Consider the following 23,718-nt stretch of genomic DNA (forward strand, 5'->3'; position numbering starts at 1 on the left):
AATAACTCGTTACAATATATTTTACAAGAACATCAAAATGTTGTTACACATTGTAAACTCGCCTTATAGCCCTTCATAAATAAAAATGTATTCTTTATATAAAGTTTATTTACATAACATACATTAACTTGACAAGATAATCCATAATAATAAACTCAGTAGTGAAAAGTAAAAAGTAGAAACGGGGCTTGCAGTTTCATCACCACGGATTTTTGAGACATTGGGTTCAGCTAACTGAGACATTATAATAAAATAATTATATTTAAATTTAAAAACATAAAAATAAAAATAATTAAAAAGAATGATCTACGACACTACTTGCGTGCAGTCGGAGGCTTAGTGACAGGGAATAATCAAATATCTAAAAGAAAGCAAAATAATTATAATAATAATAATATATATTAAAAGAAAAAAAAAATGACCTCACGACAGGACCGGGCCCACGGCTCGCCGCCGGCCGCGCGGCCGTATCCTGAATAACGTTATATCATTTCTATTTCTTATATATTATACCTGTGGATGTTTGCGATTACTTTTTAATTTACCTACATGTGAACTTCATTCAGTAGTACACAGGTCGATGGGCTATCGACTACATGATTTGGTGTTATAATTTTCAGTTCAAAACGGTACATAATTGTATCATAACGACGTGAATATCCATCTAAAAAAACTGAAAACACCACGTAACTGAAAATATTCACTATGTTTTGTATACGCAAAATCTCTATTTTTTTTTTTATACATTAAACATACTATATCAGTTCAAAAAGTAGCTGTCTATATCTATATAATTGAAAACAAAATAATATACAAACATTAAATATAATATTATAATCTGTAAACACCTCTCATTGAACCTACGTTGGAGCAGTATCCTACTAGCCGATGCGACGGAGCGTTCAGCAATACGCCATTTCCACCCCCTATATGAATTCCTCACTTATTTTAATTATATAAGACTATTTGTTTATATAAGGATTAATATTAATTAGCTATTTCGTTTCATAAATCTATACGGTTTATTAATATGGGTCCGTTATAGTCATCATTGGTGTCTGATTTACGGCCAGTCCGATCGAAAGATTGGTTTTTTTGTATATATTTTTAACAATAATTAATGTGTTAATCGATATCAAAATAAATTATAACTTAATTATTTATGTCCTTATTTAATATTATTTCAAACGGATGCAGCGCACGGCGGTTTTCGCGTATCCGTTAATGAGCAAAAATGTACAGAGCTCTTTATGATAAAGACATAACTATGTAAATATTATAAAACTATAAATTATTTTACATTTGCATGTATAAAATCGTTATAGCTGAATATATAAATATATATCATATATATAATGTAATACAAACAACCTATTATTTCGAATAAAGTCGGCAATATTAGTTCAGACAGTATCATAAATTTTCATGCGGACTCAAATCGCTGGCTTGGCGACAGAGCTACGCTCTCGACCTTCGCTCAATATCTTGAACCCGAGTTGAAATGTTGATTGTCAAACAGGAATGGGCACATACAGAATACTTCACCTCGAAGTAAAATCATTGGAGATTATAACCTTTCAAAATAATAGAACTTTACTCGTACACTTATTATAACGTGTACAATTACTTGAATGTAACCTCAATCCGTAGTGGTGCCCATTCCTGTTTATAATAAATCACTATATTTAATATATTACCATAAAACTACACGAATAATGGGCCTTAGTATTTTCACCTGGAATCAAGATATTGCACGGCCACATCGTAATCATCATTCACAAAATTTTACCTTAAATCAACATTCTAGCGACCAATTACATACTTTGAAGTTTAATTTAAGTCCTCTTTATAAATAATCTACGAATAACAAATATACAACTTTTTCTAGCATCGGTTAAGTAAAGCATTAAAATATAAATATATCTATGAGTGTTGGAACCATGGGCACCTAAGTCTAATATATAAAAATATAGAAGACGCTGGGTCGGGGGGGTGTAGTTTGGGGATCCAGTGCGGTAGGGGAGTTGGGAGTACCGGAAGTGTCGGGTGTATAGGTGGTGTCAGTGGTGTCAGGGGTGTCAGTAGTGTCTGTAGTATCAGAAGTATCAGTTGTATCGGGGGTGTTGGTCGCGGCGGCACGCAAGGCGCGCGCTGCCAGGGCGGTGCGTCATTCCTCGCTACCAGATTCCTCGTTGTCGGCCTCCGCCTCCTTAATATTAGTGAAGAATGACGTGAGTGCCTTAAGCATCACCGCTGTGAATAAAAAGTAATCGTGAATTAAAATTATACATATATTCCTTATAGCACAGTGTGTCTAATAGGTCATATTAATACACACCCTTGCCTTCCGGCTCCATCTCAGATTCTTCCCATGCAATAAACCCTTCTACAGATATTATATATTGTTCGTGTAAATATTGGAATATATCTAAAGTTAGCCCTGAAAAAGACAAAGATTAATTATTAAACAATGTTCGTAAAACAATAAAACAGTTTTTTCATATGTGTCGAGTTCTTACCTTGAGGGTGTTCCAGTCTATGTATAAATTGCTGTATTCCGAATAAACAGTAAAGTTCACGTTGATCACGCGATTCACCGAACTCGCTTATGAGCGGAACGTATTTATTCATACGTTCATGGCTAAAGTGCGGTACATCACGTCCTTCAGTTCCGTATAATGCGTACTCGCAAATTGGTTGTATTAAAGCACGCATAAACCAGTCTTCATTAGCTGACGCACCCAGATTATCCTGTTTAAAAATATAAATTAGCCTAATTTCAAATTTTTGTCATTATGACGTATAATCGTTGGGTAGTATTACAAACCTGAACCCATCCTCGTATGCAATCACAGTTCTCGTCGTTATTTATGAGCTGCAGTAATTTGCTTTGCGTTTCTTGTGGCGTAAGAATCTTTTTCGTCTCTTCACTGGACTTACCACCCTCCAAGAATTCAAATTTATTATCTTCTAGCCATTTTGGTATCTAAAAATATAGTTATTATTTAATGAGGGATAATTTATTACTTTTAAAAATAAAACACAATATTCCGGATTATGGATAATAGAATATTAAGTATTAACCTGATCTTCACTCATCCATTGCTTCAGTTCAAGACCAGATTCTTGCCATTTCGTTTTTACGAAAGAAGGTCCCATGCTATCCTTTAAGTCTTTTATTATTGCTTTTAAGAACAAGTGGCCGTGCTTGGATTGTATTATGTTTTCAGATAATCTAAATGTTTGTACAAATGTGATATGCTGTAAAATAATAAATAAATTAACATTAAATTATTTTGTCAACCAGAGGATTATATATTTCTGTACTAGCATATGAAAATAAAGTTCAAGCTTCGAATGTCTCAAACGATTAGTCAATCTAACATGTCATGGATATTATACCTTCTTTTCAATTTGTGGTACTATAATCTTCCCTAAGTACTCGTATAACATCGGTATATCAATGTAAAGATCGGATGCGAATTCCATAATCTCGCTGATTCCAGTCACGAAGTTCTCAGCTGATATAAATCCAGTCGAAACCAAATGGAGTAGTGTTTTAGAAATAATCTGAATCTCCTTTGCTGATCTGTCGGGGAAAGGCCATAGCATTATGAAACAGAAAACCCAAGTAAAACCAAAAACTACATGTGTCTAGTTAGTTTTAGTCTTTAAACTAGGGAGGAGTGTTATTTACTTTTCTAGTGCAATATTCAGGGTCTCCGTGACCAAAGCGGCGTGATACTGCGGCGCGACGGTTTGTTTGATCTCCGACACCAAATCATCGTCGTTGGGATTGACAAATCTGTCCATGATGAGCATTTTGAATGCCTTCTTTTTAGCTTCGGGTAGAGGTTCCTGTGGGACAGGAGCTGCTGGTGTATTCTCTTGTGGCGGCGCAGGCGTGGCCGGGCCTCGGCTGCTAGAGTTAGATCTTGTGACTCCAACTGATCCGGAACGACTGTTACTGCCATTTCCTGAAAAATTTCCAGTCCATTTTTATTGTAAGCTGCCGCTGTCTCTTGATTGGGTGTTAATAAAGAATTAAAATTTTGTGGATTTAATAGACAAAGTTTTACTACGATTTTGAATGTAATTGTGTAGATTTATATAAGCAAGTTTCAGTTTTGACAACTAGTGCAAAATGCTAAGAGAATGTTACTTACCTTGTCCGATAATGGTTAAGTCTGGGCAATATTGCAATAAAAAAGTACGAGTAAATATATATTTAATGAATCATAATATCTGATAAAGATACTATTTCATTCTTACAAATTACACTACAAAAAGCACAGTAACACATAGTATTCAAAGACAAAACACTTAATTTCTAATGACTTAAAGTAATTTTAGCACAAGGTTAGTATTTATAGATTATTATTAGCTCATAAATTCACCTCTGGAATTGAAGGTTGATCGCTCGATGGACTTTGAATGTTGATAACCAGGAGAGAGATCTTTTGCTAGAGAAACAATAGTTTTGATTATAAGATGCCCAAAAAGTGATTTAAAATCATATAGGATTTTGAATATAACAAATTTTACAATCTTACTTCTGAGTGATGTAGGATCTGCTTGCACATTTTCAAGCATGCTGTACATATTTTTGGACAGACTAATCATAGAGTTACTACTAGCTTGAGCTGTATTCTTTGTTCCAGATCCATGGTTCCAAGCAGAGTTATGTGGAGCCAGTTTAATATCAGTAAGATTCTATTAAATATAAAAAGTAAATTAGTTCTGTACACAGGTTTTACTAGAAAATTATTCTTAGCTATTATTTAAATACTGTATATCACCTTTTGTGTTACCGCCTTAAATTTAGAGGTATCAACAGTGTAGTTGGTGCGATTGTAGTTGGTTGAGGCTTTCCACTGGTTATCCAGGAATGAATTGGAGCCTTGACGACCGCCACGTTTATTGCGGCCTCCGTCCTCACGACGGAATCCACCGCCCATTGGAGCAGCGTTCATTAACTGAAGAAATAATATTCATTGAATATGATTTAATAACTGAAATCTTTGGATTTGATTGAAGTAGTAACAGAGAGAGGCGAAAAGTTTATATAAATATAATAATGAATGAAACAGAATATATTCATAAAATTATTTTGTTACATTATTAGGCTTTTCAATAATTAAAATTTATACAAACATAAAAAAACATTAATGTAAGTTATTTAATCATTTGTATGATAAAATTTTGTTGATGCCATCAGGTATATAAAAGAAAAAAACAAGAAAATCTAGAATAAGCATTTTAAACTTTTAGTTGCCCCACAATTGGCATTAAAAATTATAGCAAAATAATGATAGTTCACATAATCATATGTACCTCAATATGCCGTTGTTGCTGTTCAGCTTCCTTCTGAATCTGATCCATCATCTTGGGCTGCAAGTCTACAACATTCTTAGCAAACCATCTTCGTTTTCTAAGCTCAATCACATCTTGAATCATGAATCGCACTCTGCTGCTTATTTTATTTGATTTACGATCAACAATATCCTGCATCTTCTTGAAGACACTTTCTAGTTGCTCTTTTACTTCACTTTCTACTTGTTCACCAATGGTAGTGAGGAGTTTGCAAAGACATTCCAATTTCTCTTCTTCCAGTTTGTCAATTAAGTAAGTCATGCAGTAGACCATAATCTTGGATGTAAGCATTTTTAGTTTATACAGTTCACCTGTAACAAAAAGAAAGCTTTGGATATTTTCTATTCTCTTTGTAATATGTATCACTTTATAAATTAATAAAAATAAATATTCGCATTGTCATATATATTTATGTGTTCCAAAAATATAAAAATAAAACAAAACATAAGGCACTGAAATTAAAAATAGAGAACATTATTCTTAGAATAAGAAATAAGTACATGCAAAAATAACTTCCACATTAGTCCCTCATTTTTTTAATAATCAAAAAGAAAAATAAATAAAAACTTGTTATGCAAAGACTAGAAATAAATTTAACCTTGTTTCAGAAGAAAACTAAATTTATAGTGTATATTTAATACAACACAAACAAACTAACTTCGTTGAAGTATGACATTAACCAAATATCTCTGAATAAGTGAAGAGTGAGGGACTTAAACGAAAACATTTTTTAAAACAAATGGCATATCAAATATATGCAAACATATTGCATGCATTGCTTTTGTGGCAAAAACAATATAATAAATTTACAGAAAATATAGTTATACAAAGCATGTTTAATACGCGCTTGCATGATATCACCACTTCAGGTCGCCATGTTAAGGCCATAAAATCAGAATAAAACAATTGTACAACTGCTAAACTGCATAATAATTCGCTCTGCTTTGATACACTTAAGTCTATGAATTAATTAAAAAAAGGGTATTTATATAAAAAAGCATTTGTTTTGTTAAATAAATTTTAGGTATTTAAATACTTGGAAAAAGAATATTGTTGAAAATCTCGCTAAGCAGTTTTTGATTTTTAGCAAAGAGGTACAAAGATTTAGCAGTTAATGAGAACTTTTTTGTTTCGCAAGAAGCTAGAGTGTAATGAAAAATATTATGAGTCAATCAATATTAAATCATTAAAATATTTATAAATATATTTTTTTCAATAGGTAATTAATGTTATAATTATAGTAATTGTTTAACTAACCTATAAATCTGACATTTCCCACTGATCTCATTCTGACACGCCTGTTTTCTTCTTCAAGTTGAAGTTGCAATTCTTTTTTCTTGGTCTGTAACATAAGAAATTAACATTAATGGCATGAAATATGTTTTAACTTCCTATAATCTCGTAATGTTCTGCTACTTACAGGGTCAGTGCATTCACTGATCTCTTTCTCTATTTTGAGTACTTGTTCATCCACTTTATCCGTAACAAATTGGTTCTGACATCTTGTGACAATCAGTGCTCGGAAGTTGACACATTGCTCAGGAGCATTGTTGGAAGGTACCTGGAGAAATCATAAAATACTTGGAACCCATATTTTTATGTTAATATAGTTTAATTAACTATTTGTATACCTTTAACATGGAAAGTTTACTGCACATAGCAGCATAAGCTTCAGAGAAATTCGGTTCATCAATGGCTTTTTCGAAAACCAAATCAATAACACCTTCGAGACGAGCTTGTGTATTGATTTCAAGGGACTTGACTCTGTCCAGCAATGTATCAAATTTTTGTGGAGTGAGTTTGTTAAGAATACCACGGAACTTCTTGTATAGGTCCTAGAACACATTTAGAGATTATAAATTATGAAAAAAAAGTAATTTTTAGTGTCTTATACAATTATGAGATTGTACAAACTTAATTTTGTTTTTATTTTATAAGTCTTTGTTTAGGATGAAATATTTGGTTTGTTGTAAATAAAATTATTAGTTTTTTATTACTGTACCTGTGTCTTGGCCTCCTCCTCAGAAAGATTTTCTTTCTTGAACCTTGTAGGTCTCCAGGCATCCTTAGTTTGGTTAAGCTTCACCTCCTCACGCAGCGAGAGTGACACATGTATAACAGGTTTGTGACCACTGCTTCCACTACCTGATGGTGTCAATTTAACGCTGCTCTTACCTTTGTGTAGATTAAAATCCAATTTGCATTGTATTGAAAATAAAATCAAAGTAAAACAATAAAATAACAAAAGTAAAAGAATAAAAAAATTAAAATAAAAAAAATGTAAATCTTAACAAAACTTTCCCAAAATGTTTTAGGATATCTACAAAAACCAAATATTGAAAACAGAACTGTTTAAACATATTAGGGCTTCTTCAACATTTAGTACATTAATCAAATTTACCACTCTGAGGCAAGTTTCGGCCATCTTTTTTGTGTTCCCTCGGAGCGTTGTTTCTGTTACCAACACTAGAATTCTTAAGGAAGTTGGGGAATAACACTGCATCGTTCATTGGTCTTGAAATTGCATTAAATGACATTGGCTCTTGAATTGGCGCAGTCTGAAAAAAGTTTTAATGTAAACTAATGAATAAAAATTAATATCATTATCATTAAGGTGTCAAATAGCTTACCCGCATCACATTGCATGCCTCTAACAAGGGAGCATTGGGTTTGTTCTTGCATAGAGGATCATCTTTTATTTGCATAAGTAAACCTATGTCATAAGTCTTTTTACCAGACTTGTTTAGGGGAGACCATTGATCTAAAAACAAAGAAATTTATGAATTTTGTGTCAAAAATTATTTATCAAGAAATTAAATATTCATTGATAACTTTTTACCATCAGAGTATTTATATTTAGGAACAAAAACAGCTGGTGCAGGTGCTGAAACTGGTGCAGGTGTTGGAGCTTCTGGAACTGCAGTTGGTGCAGAGTTTTCAGCCATTTCAGTTGATTCTTCTTCCGGAGTTACAACTTTCTCTTGTTTGCTTGTAATTTTTTCAATCTCTTCTTTACCATTTTCATATGCTTCTGTTTCTTTTGGAGCAACTTCAGAATTTGAATTTTTATTAGACTTTTTGTTATTATTTTTAGAATTCTTTACAGCTTTTTCATTTTTGTTTCCTTCATCTTTCACTGCTTCCATCTTAGTAGCTTCAGTGGAATTTCCATTAGCAGTATCAGGATCTAAAACAATTGTATTGTTATTATTACCATCCTTATTACACACAATACATTTTAAAATATATTATTTTATAAAATTATAATTAAACAAACCTGTCTTATTATTCAGATTAATATCTTTCATTTTAGATTCAGTTTGATTCCGTGCAGCACTTGCTATACTTTGAGTTAGTTTGGCTTGGGCTTGGATTGTAATGGATTCTTCTTTTTTAGGTGACACTTCAGGCACTACTTGTGGTTGCTCTTTGGCAACCTTTTCAATACTAGCAGACAACAATTCAGTGGCAGTGGGGGTAGGTTTGACGGGGAATGTAGGCTCTCTGTTAATCACAACCTCAGGTTTCTTATCGCTTGTTTTCTCAGTCTCTAATTCTGGTTGCTTTTTTGGTATATCTGCTTCCAGGTTTTGATTTACTTGACTAGTTAGAGGTTTGATAGTATTTCGTATACTATCAACTGAACTAATCTCTGAAAAATTTTATAAATTTCTTTTAAAATAAGCTTGTAGGTTAATAAACGACTTATAATTCATTCTACCATATGATCTTAGTAAATTTTAATCATAGAACAGGTTACTTTCACTTTCATTATATATCTTCACACTTTTATACAATACCTAAAAATATACACTACACTATCCTTTGTACTAAATGTCTAATCACTGTCCTGCATCCTAAAGACGTAACTGTATTAATGTAGGTATGTAGTATATCACCATGTCCTAATACACGCGAAAGTAATTGCCAATGACCAAAAGTAACATAACGACGACATTAAGGAGTGACACTTATTTAGAAATCTACACTGAATTTATTTAAATAATAAATAATTAGATAACAAGACGGTTGTCACCTAGAAAAGCTATCAGAGCTTTACAAAATGGCAGGGCTCTCGTTAACTAAATTCCAGATTTGACGATAGTAACAGCGCTCGTAAAATAGAACAAAATTAGTAATGGCACATTTTAATTGCACACAATATCAGTTTTCAGTGCAGTAATGATATCGCCTATTGCTTTTTGTGAACCAAGTTCGAAGTCTATAAATAGAGACGTAAGGTATTTCCACGTGGGAGTTCTATCTTGTACTATACCTGAGAAATTTATTTCATATAGTATAAAGTGGCACTGATTGCTTTAATATATCACAGTTAGCGAATCCTTTTATTCTGGAGTATCCTTCAGGAGGTGCAATTTTTGAATTACCGTAGCAATATGGTAAAAGAAAGTCTATTCAAAAGGTCACTCAAGGATTTAGAATGACTTTTAGCACTCGTTTCACTTTAATCACTTTACTTATTTTTTAACTTAGGTAAAAATTTACTAAACTAAAAATGCTGAATTATAATCATCAACTTGTAAAAAAGATTAAAATTAATAAAGTTTAAAAATATTTAAAACGCAGCCAAACTCCAAGTGACTATGAAGTAAAAGCCGCCATATTGAATCGTTCCATGCGGACAGTCGACCGAGTAGAACTAGTGTTGTGCGCAAGTACGAAATCGATCGACGCTAGGTTCTCAGGTTTTAGCGATTATTTAAAAACCGATTTAGAATATAGGAGTCCTTGATATCTATGTTGTCTATATAAATATGACAGTCACCAAATGGTTTTTATAATTTAATTACATAATATTTAAAGGTAGAAAAATAAAATTTTCTTTAGTAATTTGTGTAGCTCTTAAATCAAAACACACAATTTTTATATTTCGTGTTTCGTGTACGAAGTTTAATCTTAGCTAAAAAACAAATGTTGAGTATGTTAATTTATTTTCATGAACTATTATTCTATCATGTTTTATAGTGCATATTAATAGAATAAATAATAAAAATATTCAATGATAAAGAACAACCCTACTTATTACGTCACACAGATATGATTATCTGTGACATTTGCTATGTTGCCATTGTAAAAAATAGATACGGAATTTTTACCAGCTGATACTGAAGGTAATGTTTACTGTTAAAAATATAATTCTAATGACATAACAGAAAAGCAGAATGATTTAGTTATGTTAGAGGTTAAATATTCCAGAATAAAAATTAATGAATTACACTTCACCGTACGATAAACGTCATTGTTACTGTAGCTATAGAAATAAAATTTTCATAATCAGGAAAATCGGTATTCGCATTATTTTTTTAAAACACTGGATCGAAAGACGGAATGAGCATATTGTACATTTTCTCGTATTCAATGTTTTACAGACATCCATGAAAATTTAACAATAGTTAGAAGCTTACGAGACTTCTTATTCTAACAATAATGAACACTGTTATTATTATAAAATATAAGATTTGATTTTTTGGTTGTTTTACCTGTTAAAATTTTTGTCACATTAAATAACTTAAAAAGTATAGTTTGCTATTTAGGCGATTAGTATAGAACAATGTAGTGTCTTGTTATAAGTCTAGTCCAAATTATTATTGTAAAACAGTGTAAAACATTAAGTTAATGTAAAAAAAAAAAAATGGGTGTAAAACAGTGTAAAAATTTAATAGTGTAGTTTTAGGCTTGAAATAAATTATGGAAAATCCATCTATATCAAACTTGAAATGTCTTTTTTGTATTAATTAAAAAATACTTACCAACCGAAACAGGACCGTTTGCTTTGGATGTATCTTTATCTTGCTCCTTAGATTTAGTTGTCTGTTTTTCTTTATCTTCTGATCTGTTTCGATCTCGGGGCTCTCTTATTCTCTGTGGCTGTGGTGGTGCAGGCGTCAGAGAAGAGAGAGCTGACCCCATTGACGGCACCGGCACCGGCACCGGCACTGATTGCGCTACTTCTGGCACTGGTGCAGGCACCGCCGGCGACACCGGAGTGTCGCTCGGAGGAGAAACGGAATTAACCGCTTCAGAAGGCGCTTGTATAATAATACCTTGAACGCTTTGAGGAACTATAGAATTCACTATTTCTGATTGCTTTTCTATTTCATCTTGAGGCACAACTGGTTTGATCTTGTTTTGTTTTTGTGGCTTACTATTCGGTATAATCTTACTATTATCTATGGTTAAAGGCAGATTCTGTTCACTATTCTTTTGGAGTTGTTTAGTATTCACAGTCATTTTAGGCACTACAACGGGACTATCCGATATTGCCGATACAACCGGCGTTTCGTTGGACTCTATAATTTCAGATCCTACATTTTTACTTTCATTAACAATTAATATTTCAGACTTTATATTATTACTATTAATAGTACTTATTGCGTTTGTATGAGGTTGATTGGAGCTTGCGTTTGTGGCAGGCACTTCGACATTCTTAGAAACAAAGTTCGATTTACTAGCACTTTCACTAGCTGATGGCTGATTCGCTACTTCATTAACCATTCTTAGAAACTCCTCAGCGGCACTATGTGTTGGTTGCTGTTCCTGTTGTATAAGAATGTTTCATTAATTTTAACAAAATATTTTATGTATCGATTATTTATTTCAAAAACTTACTGGTTGAGGAGTTTGCCGATCACTTGAATCACCACTAATAAATTGGCTATCATTATTACATTGTTCCGAAAATATATCTTGTTCTGCAAATATAAAAATCATTTTATAATATTGTTTTATACTTAAATAATAAAGGTATATAAATATCTCTTAATAATATTATTATTCCAAGAAAATCTTTAGTTAATCGTGTATATGTAAAACATATATTAACACATATATATAATATGTAACATATGTATTCAGAACATTCTTTGCCTGATGTTGATTGAGTATAATAATATTTATTTAGTTTGACTATTTTCATTCTGGTCTTCAGAAATATTTTTTTTGTCTAATATTGCACAATAGTTATTTTCGATTATGCAAAATTTTTTTTTGTTCTGAAACCTTGATCTTTATCTCCAATATTACGAAATATAACCAACGTGATGCGTATTAATAAATATGCAAACTCTATATTATATTATGTTAAAAATATTGCCAACTCACTCGTTAAGGGATTAATAATTGCAAGTCTATGGGATGTACGTTTTGGAGGGACCGTACGTATACCTGAAACCAAACAACAATTACCCGGTAACAATCATTATTCCGTTAAACAAAAGCATACCAGTTCCTTTTCAAAAACAAAATTCACGTAAAGTCTTTTTAAATATTAAGCAAGACACTCAATAGAACAATAAAATATTTCAAATAGTACAAGACTACTTTAGTTACAGGAATCGTATAAATGGAAAGACGGCAATGAATACAATGGCGCTATTTTCTTAAAAGTTAAAACTATTGCTTTTGTTAAAATTAGTGATAACTAAACAAAAAATATTAAAGGAATATAATTTTTGTGTATTAGTGAAGGCGTAAGTGGATCTCGTTTGTACATTTAAATGTAGCAATGTAACCCAAACATGTCCAATAAACCATGTATTAACTACACATTCATCGGTATCAATATATAATTCTACTAAATGTTAAACGAAAGTGCAAAATATAACTTTGAAATGGATCGCAGACAAATATTTCAGAGAATTTCAATTACATACACGGTCCTTGCTTTTGATTGAATAAATATTAATATCTTATAATATTTTTTAAATCAGAGTAAAGTTAAATAGTTTACATGTGGTGTTTATAATAATACAAAGGTAATATTTTACCAAATTGATATTATTTTGAGGATTTTTTAAATGTAATATTACTTTTTTAATGATTTTTCTTTTATTTTATATCCATACCATTTGAGCGCACAAACAAAGGATATTGTATTTGTTAGTAGGAAATTATGATATACATTGCACTGAAAGCCAAAGTAAGAAGTATGCAAAATTGCAATTCAATTGTTAGAAGTTATAGAAGCAAATGTCAAACTTTGTAGTAGCCATATACATATTATAGAAACAGCACAAGTAAAATAAAAGCCTATCAAACAAATGACTGTTACGGAATGATGTTTTCAATATCGTCTAATAGAAAATCACTAACTGTTGTATATGTTTGTTTGTGTACCGGGAATGGTGGCGTGTAAGAGGGGTTGCTGCTGTGGGTGCTGCAGCGAGGGAGCAGCCGGCGCGGCGCCCTGCGGCGGTACCAACGAGCCAGGGTTAGTACGACCACCGTTACCACCGACACTGCCCGCCGCCAACTGCTGCCCGTTGGTTGGATAATAATCTGGCAATGAAAAATACACATTTTAGTTTAAACTATACTTTTAAAATCAAACGCTCCATATGGTCTTAAAATTATATTGTATAAATGAATGATTTAAAAATAGTTTTCAGTATAGTTAACAGCCAACAATGGAGCTAATGAAACTTTTTATTTAATTATCTACAATAGTTTTGTCTATTAAAATCTTATAATAATAAGTGAGCAAGACACCTCATAGATGTGTTCTGATACATAAAATTATAACCTTACGGTTGTTATTGTGAACTATTACGGCATAGTACAAGTATGGATTAGCTTTAACTGATAGAGGTATATAATGTTATGTAATTATACTCACAGGGTGGAGTGTGACCGGCGGGAGTGGTATAACTTATATAAGGCGCCACATATTGATAGTACCTGGAAACGTATTACATAAACAATGCGCGTACATAGAAAAAAATATTATATACAACAGTAATTTAATAGAATTATTACATATAACCTGTTTTAAAAATGACCATGCACGTCTAAAACAAAAGTATTACCCGTGATCCATATATTGTGACTTTCTGTAGACAGCATCAAATTGCGGCATGAAAGAATTGTGGTACAAAGTTGAATTAGAGTTTCGTAATTAATGTATCAAAATTCTACGATTGCTAGAACAGTACGATTGTCAATACGAAAATGACGTGGTTTGTTAAGCTCGGATTACGTAACGACATTGACAATATATCAATACAATGTATGCTCACCGTATCTTTTAAAGAATGAACCTGTATGTACCCTTAGCAGTAATTCACAACGTCAAACGATACTATCCTGTTCAAGACAAGTGAATCAAAATCTTCTGGCGTTACACATTCATAGTCAGAGGGTATTGATAATAGTAAATAATTAGAAATTTTATAAATATACGTATTATATTTTTTATTACGCTCTGTTATTTATATTCATTTTACGGAATAAATTCAATGTTCACAAAAAAAAACAACATGGCGAATGTTAACTTTTAAGGACTCGAGACAATCTACAAATTTATACCTACAATGATTTTTATTTATGAGGAAGTAAATGATAAAATAACATTTTAATGTACACAATAATTTATATATATATATATCGGAACGTTCAGGGCGACGACGTGGTCGTTGCCAATAGTACAAGGTCAAAAGAATATTTACACGGATCGGATTGTCATGTGAATTAACAATTATATAGCTATTATGAATCTTTTATATGCGAGTTTTCTGTAATTCATTTTGTTCTGTAATAATAATAGTCATAGTAAAAGACGTTTCTAACGTTTTCTGTTTGCTGGGTGTGCTTCATACATTCGTTTCAATGACAAAGCTTTGACGTCACCGAGGGAATAATTGGAGTACATAAAATTCGTAAGTCGCTTTTAATATTGTTATATACCGAAATAACTTGAGTTTTTGTTTCTTTTTAAATTTAAATAATGTTTTGTTTTTTGGGCACCAACAGAAAGACAAACAAACAAAAAATAATACAAAATAAATCTGGTACAGTGTGAAAGTGATCTCGTATTTAAAAATATTTTAAATGAAAAACAGCTTGCCCAAAATTCCTGTGTATTATTGTGTGTGGCAATACTAACCCAGGTGTACTCGAGCGCGGCTGCGGGTAGCTTTGTGGGATGCCCATGTGTGTTGGCGGGAACACTAAGGCATGGTGATACATAACGGGACCAGCCGTTGTTGCACCCGCGCTTCCCATGTACTGCTGTTGTTGTCTACATATAGAAAATACGATACATACATTAATCGATAATATTAAAGGATCTTTACATACACACTTATGCAAAAAATACAGTGTGCTATTCACGATTCTCCTAAATGCATATATATTTGTAAAAGGTGTTCATGTCGGCCTAAATTAGTAAGAATGACTAAAATATGCAAAGGGTTGACAACCCTCAGAGTAAAGTATATGACAATATAAGTGTGCCACTATAGAAATGGAGCTTATTATAATATGTGAAAACAAAATATATAATAACACCACACTGTTACATTTAATAATAATAAAATATGTAAATGTAAGAATAGACACTAGGTTGTTTATCAGATTTACATAACTATTAGTGTTAGTATTGATTGTTGATACAAAAAAAAAAGGAATCGTAAATTTTCAATGATTTCAATTAATGTTAATATTCAAAAGTTTATCAACTAGAGTATATGGTTCAGTTTATTAGTTAAATTTAACATGAGATGAACTTGTTGCACAGAATCGATGTAAACAATCGATTACTGTACGAGTTTCCAAACCAATGACTTGTCGCGACGGCACCCCACACATCTTACTAGGGTTCATTAACAACGGGTCTATTAAAAGTATAACACTGACCTAGACGTAACTTTACATCTCGTGCTGTAGTTAAGCAGACTTATTATTCATGATTACTGTTTCTAAGGCTATTCGCTGCCTATTATATGTTTTTTTTTTATCAACTTCTAAGAATTATTAACGGACTAGATTTCGTTCTGTTCATTTCGTTTCGCAGATTACAATTACTTAGGATTTTATAAATTTAAATCGAATATCAGATATATAATCATGAGAAAATGTATTATGGTTATGGTTGTTATCTTTACCTAGGGTGCGAATTAGGCCTGTTGGCGTGTTGGGAAGCTCTGTAGGGGAAGTTTGGATACTGGGGCCGCGACGGCGGAGTTTGGGTTTGAGGTGACACGTACGTGGAACCAGCCTGTAAATAATTAATATTTTCATTATAATACAATTTATTATTAACATTTACATTACAAACACTTACATTTTGTTATTTGTTACTTAAAACCAAAACATAATCTACTCCGTTGTATTGGACATGCTATCAAAATTACAGGTGTTAAGAAAGCCATGATATAAGATTAGAATGTATGCAATCGTAACTAAAATACCATGTTACGACCATGTGTCGATAATCCCTTTAGTGAGTACTTAAATTAATTCTATTAGGAGAATACAACGCCAGTGGCTACTGGCTACACGATATAGTAGATATTTCAATAATAATGAAGGCTTTATATTAACTACATATGTTTTAATGAGTATAACCGTGATAAAGGTTTTTGAATGAGATTTTACTTATAATGTCTTATTACCATGGTTGTCTTGGACATGTCCTGCTGAGGCGCCGGCGGTGCTGACGGCTGTGAGGGCTGACCTCGCATGTTTTGAGTCTGGGTGGACATATATGCTCCGTTACCCGTCGACGGATGGTAACATTCCGGTCCTGAAGCGGGCACTTGCGTTATGTTGTTGTAATGATCTAATAACACTATCGAACGAAAAATATTCATCAGTATACAGTCGTTATTTGGTGATTTCTTTAGAAATTTCTGTTTTGCTATATATTAAATGGAAACTAGGAGAAAGCGATAAGTATAAAAAGTCGATCTTCACTATTAAAGCATAATCAGACGTAATGTCATAATTTTTCTAGTATTGACGAAAATCCTTGTTTTAAACATTTTTTTCTAAACAATATTTAAACCATTAATGGGGCATATGTATGGGTGTTATTCATATAAATATTGCTAATATTTGGTAAGTAGCTTCGTGGCTGACTTCAAACTCACTGTGTGGTGTTGACGCCCGAGGATAACTGAAAATAATGCTAAGGAAATTTACTGCAAAACAATTACGATAAGCGTATAGCATACAATCGTCAATTCACGGTGCATTACCCATATTACAACGAGCATAATAATTTGAAGTACGTACATTTTATGGTATTATTATTTTTTTATTATTGCAGTAACAATGGCACATCGAAATAATACACGGAATTATACCAAGAATCAAACAAGCGCCCGTATGCCGTGAGCGTGTAGTGACATAGGCCACTTACTAGATTGCGTCAACCGTCTGTAGTGGTGCGATTGCAGCATGCAGTTGGAACTAGAATAGCGCGTATTCTGCTCGTGCTTGAGCGAGGCTGCATTCTGTTGCGGCATCAGCACCGACACGTTACTCAGCGATGGTATGTTCAACTGGTTTCCGTGGCCGTGGTTCGTATGGCTGCCGTGGTTCGAGTGATTGCCATGGCTGGCGTGATTTAAATGGCTAGTGTGATGGCCAACCGCATGCGACGCAGTCCCGAGTTGCATTCCAAGCGATGTTTGTAAACGATGTGTCAAATCCAGGGCATTTTGTTGTCCACCGTGAATCCCGCAGCCGTGCGTCACAGTGCTCAATGAACTGTTACCACCTCTCAGAGCGACCATCTTAATTTCATAATATAAATTCTTCAAAAATTGTATTAGCCAGATATTGAACCATTCCCAGAACAATGGAGACACGGTCACCGGCATGTGGCGATCTCTACATTATATTCTCATACTATTATAAATATAACATGTATATAATTATTATTGCTTCAGGTTGACATTTCAAAAAGTGCTATAAAATGTTTCTTGTGTATTTCGAGGTGAGGAAATAAGCACCATAAAATATTAAAAACACTAAACTATAATCGTGGTTTTCTCTGACACCCGTAAATGTAAGGCATAATGTTAAAATACTTCTAATCCGCATTCACAATTTAAATAGTAATTTAATGCAGCATAGCGAAAATCGATAAGGAAACGGCGCGGCACATGGCTAACCGTTCGCGCTGAAATTATTACAACCAAAACACTTTCACGTTTTTAACTCTTATTATAACTAACTTGTGCGCACTGATATACTACTATTTACTTATTAAAAATTATATTTTATTCGTGATATAGACTAAGGAATGGAAAATGGCGTGATCAGTATAGAGCCCGTTGAACATCTCATTTCGTGACATGCGAAGGGCTGAGAGCGCATGAAAGAGACAAAGGTATATAGTAATCCGTAGTTTCGAATTGGGGGCGTTACCGAAAGCAGACTTGCCACCCTCATGCGAGTCTGTCGTGAAAATAATCGAATGAAAGCTACTGTGATATCGATACACAATGCAGCAAGCTTTCCTCTAACCATTGAAATTATTGAGTTCTAAATCAGTTTTTAATATGTGTAGCATCAAAATTAAAAAAACTCGAACTATTGTTTATGACCAAAGTAAATCTTCTTTTAAACTGACATCGAAATGTCGATTCGATAACTCGTTACTAGAGACGTGTTCCAACTCTAGCTGGAAAGGCTTAGTTGTTTATTATCATTTATTATTTTTATTGCAACATAAATTTAATACATTTAACTATGAAAAAAGCTATAATTCTAAAATCTCCCTAATGACATTTGCATAAAAAGTGTAAGGGTAGTGGTACGAGTACGTACGAGTTTGCCACAATTAAAGGAAAGCTCTAGAAGCGAATTGGGACATTGATTGACGATCAAGGAATATTTATATTGAATCGGACAACAACACTCAATATGAATTTATTCAAATATATTGGGCTTAAGCATGAGCATCGAAACCAAAAAGGTAACAGTTCTAAATTTCCTCGCGCCAGACTTAGATAATATGTAATTATTCAATTTATCTTTGAAAATATCATTATGATAATATGTCGGTTTTAAGAATTTATATTTTTTTTTTGTGCTAGTAACTAATAAGAGAACATTATTTTTTGTTTTTAAATATTTTCACTGCCCTAAACAAGTTGTGATTCAAGTGCTCAACAGGGCATGCCAAATGGATAGTCATAAGTGTATATTTTATACCAGGCCAGCCTAAGCAAATTATATAATCTCGTGTTTTCATATCTAACAATGAATACATTTATTCCAAATGTGACAATATCAGGATGTCTTAGAAGTCAAATGAAATGTTACTGTAACTCATAAGACTTTTACTAATGCATGATATGTTTATTGTTTGAAACATTAACCTGTGAAATATTATGTCTAATTTGGTGGATACTTATGACTTTTCATTTGGAATGCTGTCAACTTATGCTGCCTCAGAAATAAATGTGAATTAATGAGGAATTCTTTATAAATTTTTTTTAGTTCGACCAATATAACTTGATACAAACATTTTAAATTATTAAAATAGCCAATTCGATAACTTCTTTCAATTTATGTCCGTCATCCATGTTATGAAAAAAGTTTCCATTTAATAATTCATTCAAATTGTATTCCAATTATTTTGTTAAGTTTCACTATTGCTATATGTTTAAAAAAAATTAACAGGATGTGGGGGCAATAACTAAAAAAAAATTATTAAGTAAATACAAAATGCATACTACTAGACTTCAGTACTTGTAATTATTTTTTTAATGTATTTCTGCCAATATACATTTGTACTGTTGTTTAGTTTCGTAAATATTGTTTATTTAAAATGAAATTATAAAAACTCAAACATAAAAAAATAAATTCTGAGGCAGAAAAATCAATTAGCAATCTGCATTTTCATTTTGTATATTTAATAACTTAGTACATTGGCTTAATGACTTTGTTTTCTTTTTTGTCACATTCCTTAACATTTGACATTTGTAAACATACCATTAAATACAATAAATATTATTTAGTTTACATAAATTTCACAGAACAACAGATATCTTATCTGACGGTGTTTGAAAGCATTGGAAAATAACATTTTTTATTATTATTCACGACTTTGAACAAAGATGGCTTTAATGTTCAATATTGGATACTTCCAATCAATATCTAACAAGACAAATTTAAGGTGTCCATAAAATAAGTCTAGTATACAATATAACAAACACATTCAGCACCATACACTAAAAAATTGTATAGACTATCATCATGTACAAGAAAATAACCGATGTTGTTTATTATAGCTGACAATGGTTCATACAGTTATTACTGTATCATTAAAATACAAGTTGTGTCGACAATTTACCACAGAGCACAGAACTCCTACAATGAAGTTTTCTTATTATGAAATTGATACATATCATTAATTTCAATAGTATTAGGCAATCTTGTAAACAAAGCAATTGACCACAATTACTTCATTCTTATGTACAACTCTGAACTTAATCCTATTGAACTTGTTTGGGAATAAGTAAAATCATATGTAGGAAAAAACAAAACAAATCATTCAAACTACCAAAAACGAAAAATTTGGTTACAGAAGGGTCGGCAAGGATTGGAGCAGAACAATGGATGAAATACGTTAGCCACGTCTTAAAGGAAGAAAAGTTGGATGGCATCTTAAAAAGTGCTCACATCAGTAGTGGCATAGACAAGTCTCTGTCATTATCAGCTGATCATGTTTGTTTACAAGATTGTTCATTTCTATGGAAATGAACTATATACATATTATGTTTCACTACCATAAATAGATAACTTTAAGTGTAGTATCATACATTTGAACATACTGTTACCAATTACTCAAAAGTAACTTCTGTAGTTAACAGTTACTGTTTTTAGTTAAACAAAGACATCATTTTGAATGAAGAAAGTTATTATATATTTTGATATAATTATTTTAAACAATACTTATATGTCTGCATAAAAAATAACAATTTTTTTTACTTTGTAACCAGAGACAAGAAAAGTTTGCAATAGACAAAGTTGACATTATAGAAAGCAATTAGCTTTTGATGTATACTGTACTTGTTTCTGATTACCCTATTAATGAAATTATTTCACTAACTATGTCAATTAATAATCACATCTGAACAAAGATAAGGAATCCATTTACATATTTCTTTATAATCAGGGGTCAACACATTATGTAAAGACTAAATAAGTACTCCTATGAAACTACTAGTATATTTGACATATAACTTGTATTAAAATAATAAGTAAGAAAAGAAAATATTGAAAAACTTATGTTCATTTTAAATATATCATGTTCATAAAGTAATCATGAAATAATAGAAAAATGATTATCAATAATTGTTTTAGTCACTATAAAGGCTCAACCACTAAACTATTAGCAAATATAATCCATCGCAATCAGTAATAAAAATAACATCGCTTTAGCTTCTTTATTCTAAGTTGACATGAATGTCTTAACTACAATGAATAAAAATGGACATTCAACAAAAGTACCTACAACTCAAAAAGTAAATTTTTTTTTTTATTTCATTGTACTTACCAATTAGATAGATGTTTATAATTGCAGGGGACTTACCTGGATTAACATAAGCAGCTTGAACTGCACGCTGAAAGAAGCACACAGGTATAAAAGAGAAGCAATAGTAACACATTATGAACTACAATGTAATGAAGCACACTTCTGGCGAACAGATACCTTAATGCAAGCTATATACAAATCTACCTTCAAAATGTTTTTACATTTTGTAACTTCAAAATATTATGTTCGTGAAATAGGGTGACGGTTAATAAAGTTTGCAACTTTGCAAATTGATTACACTAAATAACATAACGTTATAAATTCGCTAATGCGGCACGATCAGAAGCTGAAATAGATAATATTACGTAAATAATAATACTTTTAAATTAGTATAAACAAAATTTGAAAAAGGATACGATCCAGGCCCGCGCTGACTTGGCGCCAGCGGCACCTGATTGCCGTTGCCACTCATATTCTCGGCAGCATAGGTCTCGCAACACGTACACCACTCTAGGTGGCACGTTAAATAGCCCTAACCGATTGTAGGACACATCCGGCAATACGTAAAGTTAAACCGACGTCAGTTTGACAACTAGCACGAGATCAAATTAAAACACTGAAAAGCAACGTTTCTAGCAAAAACATTGTACACCACATGCAAAGTCACAATATGTTTGGAGAAATGTATAGCATCACTAGGAAAGAGAGCCAGTCACTAAACAAACGACAGTACAAAATGGCGGATGTTAACCAATAAACAAACGGAATTGTCACTATTAGACTCTGGAATACTCTTTTCAACACTTAATTTATCAGTATTTATAATAAATTGTTACTATGTAATATTAATAAAAATTTGTAAAAATATTTAATCTGCAACAACAATATGTGTATGAGAATATATTTTTTAAATCTTTAAAAGTGTCATTCGATTGTTCACGTCTACTACTCACGTCACGCATGCAATGCTTCGCATGTCAATTTTTTTTCGTTGGACATAGCCAAGAGACTATGACTAGATGCATAGAGCTCGAAAACAAGTAATTATCTATGGTTCTGAAAATTAAAAATGAGATATTACACTCTCTATAAAATCATATTTTCTTTAAATAAAGTTTTCGTTTTTCCTTTTAAAATGAGTAAATACTAAATTAATAATATATCGATCCTTGCAGCTTTATGTTAATATGGCAATAATGCTTTAGAAATACGTGTGATTTCTCGTCACCTGATAATAGCGATTGATAATTTACAAAATTTATCAAGTCATCTGGTATTATTATTTTCAAATAAAAAAATATTTTTCTTTTTATGGGACTAATATGGTAAAATTAAGATATAATAATTTTTTTTATAAATTATGAATTTGAGACTTTTATTACAACCCTTTAAATAATTTCGCTCATCTGTAACATATCGCATTGCAGAATTAATAATAAAGGGGGCATACCTAAAAAACTTTTAAAGGGTAACAATTTATTATAGCTTGGTATTCTGTATCTTTCGTGTTTTGCGATATTAAAGCTTGCCATAATCATATAAGTTTTGTACGCAACTATCACTATCGTTTATCAAATTGATAATTCAATAAAGAAGTGTATTGTTATCTTAAAAATATTGTTTTATTTCAATTTCCTATGATAACTCTTAGGAATTTTTTTTATTACTGCTGGGTGCTCAATAATTTTGCACATGGCGATGTTGCTGTAGAGTTAATAAAGATTTAATTTGTATATACAGAATAAACTTATTTCTCTTAAAACTAGAAAATATCTCTTATTATTCTTAATTTATAAGCTTTATATAAAAGTATGTATGCTTGTGGATTCCATATATTACATTATAAATTCAACGCAAGACTACGTTTTATACTAAGTTTCGGTACAAATTTCATATTAAATTAATTTATGTCAAATAACAATTAGTTAAAAATTTAATGTTTTAAACATATACCTTTTAAATTTAGAAGTTCTAAATACTATTTTTTATTTGGTTTTAATACCTTTTAGATAATACAACAGTACAAATAAATTGTTATTTTATTTAAATCTATC

At 31.8% G+C, this 23,718-nt stretch overlaps 1 protein-coding gene and 1 long non-coding RNA gene across 9 annotated transcripts; one reads left to right on the forward strand and one right to left on the reverse strand.

Moving 5' to 3' along the window:
• Positions 1-90: 90 nt before the first annotated feature.
• Positions 91-22,223, reverse strand: LOC116777220 (eukaryotic translation initiation factor 4 gamma 3-like). 7 transcript variants are annotated; one of them, XM_061526256.1, is made up of 29 exons: positions 22,081-22,223; positions 17,262-17,287; positions 16,785-16,915; positions 16,275-16,387; positions 15,275-15,409; positions 14,009-14,070; positions 13,486-13,671; positions 12,496-12,558; positions 12,004-12,086; positions 11,145-11,931; positions 8,651-9,025; positions 8,213-8,560; positions 8,004-8,134; positions 7,775-7,931; positions 7,376-7,548; positions 7,005-7,208; positions 6,794-6,934; positions 6,631-6,715; positions 5,335-5,684; positions 4,800-4,976; positions 4,554-4,713; positions 4,398-4,463; positions 3,698-3,977; positions 3,403-3,589; positions 3,085-3,261; positions 2,828-2,986; positions 2,520-2,751; positions 2,339-2,440; positions 91-2,253 (listed from the first exon to the last, which is right to left on the reverse strand). In XM_061526256.1, exons 1-29 carry the CDS (start codon positions 22,134-22,136, stop codon positions 2,168-2,170), a joined length of 5,232 nt encoding a protein of 1,743 aa, XP_061382240.1. In that variant the 5' UTR covers positions 22,137-22,223; the 3' UTR covers positions 91-2,167. The 7 variants fall into 7 exon arrangements, with proteins under 7 accessions (XP_061382240.1, XP_061382239.1, XP_061382238.1 ...); XM_061526255.1 differs by having other exon boundaries at positions 16,785-16,960; XM_061526254.1 differs by lacking the exons at positions 17,262-17,287; positions 22,081-22,223 and adding an exon at positions 17,534-17,996 and having other exon boundaries at positions 11,145-11,684; positions 11,763-11,931; positions 16,785-16,960.
• LOC116777226 (uncharacterized) lies at positions 14,782-20,783 on the forward strand. 2 transcript variants are annotated; one of them, XR_009753391.1, is made up of 3 exons: positions 14,786-15,047; positions 17,441-19,096; positions 20,714-20,783. It is a non-coding gene; the product is annotated as an uncharacterized LOC116777226 (long non-coding RNA). The 2 variants fall into 2 exon arrangements; XR_009753390.1 differs by lacking the exon at positions 17,441-19,096 and having other exon boundaries at positions 14,782-15,047.
• Positions 22,224-23,718: the final 1,495 nt, after the last annotated feature.

The sequence above is a fragment of the Danaus plexippus genome, chromosome Z, assembly GCF_018135715.1.
Source record: "Danaus plexippus chromosome Z, MEX_DaPlex, whole genome shotgun sequence".
In the NCBI taxonomy this organism is placed as follows: domain Eukaryota; kingdom Metazoa; phylum Arthropoda; class Insecta; order Lepidoptera; family Nymphalidae; genus Danaus; species Danaus plexippus.

Excerpts from the sequence above, each read along its gene's own strand:
- LOC116777220 (XM_061526249.1), bottom strand. The coding sequence starts at position 17,996 with ATGCCGGTGACCGTGTCTCCATTGTTCTGGGAATGGTTCAATATCTGG. Across the intron at positions 3,590-3,697 it reads CTGAATATTGCACTAGAAAA|ATCAGCAAAGGAGATTCAGA; the intron begins GTAAATAACACT and ends TTTCCCCGACAG. Across the intron at positions 2,987-3,084 it reads AATGGATGAGTGAAGATCAG|ATACCAAAATGGCTAGAAGA; the intron begins GTTAATACTTAA and ends CTATATTTTTAG.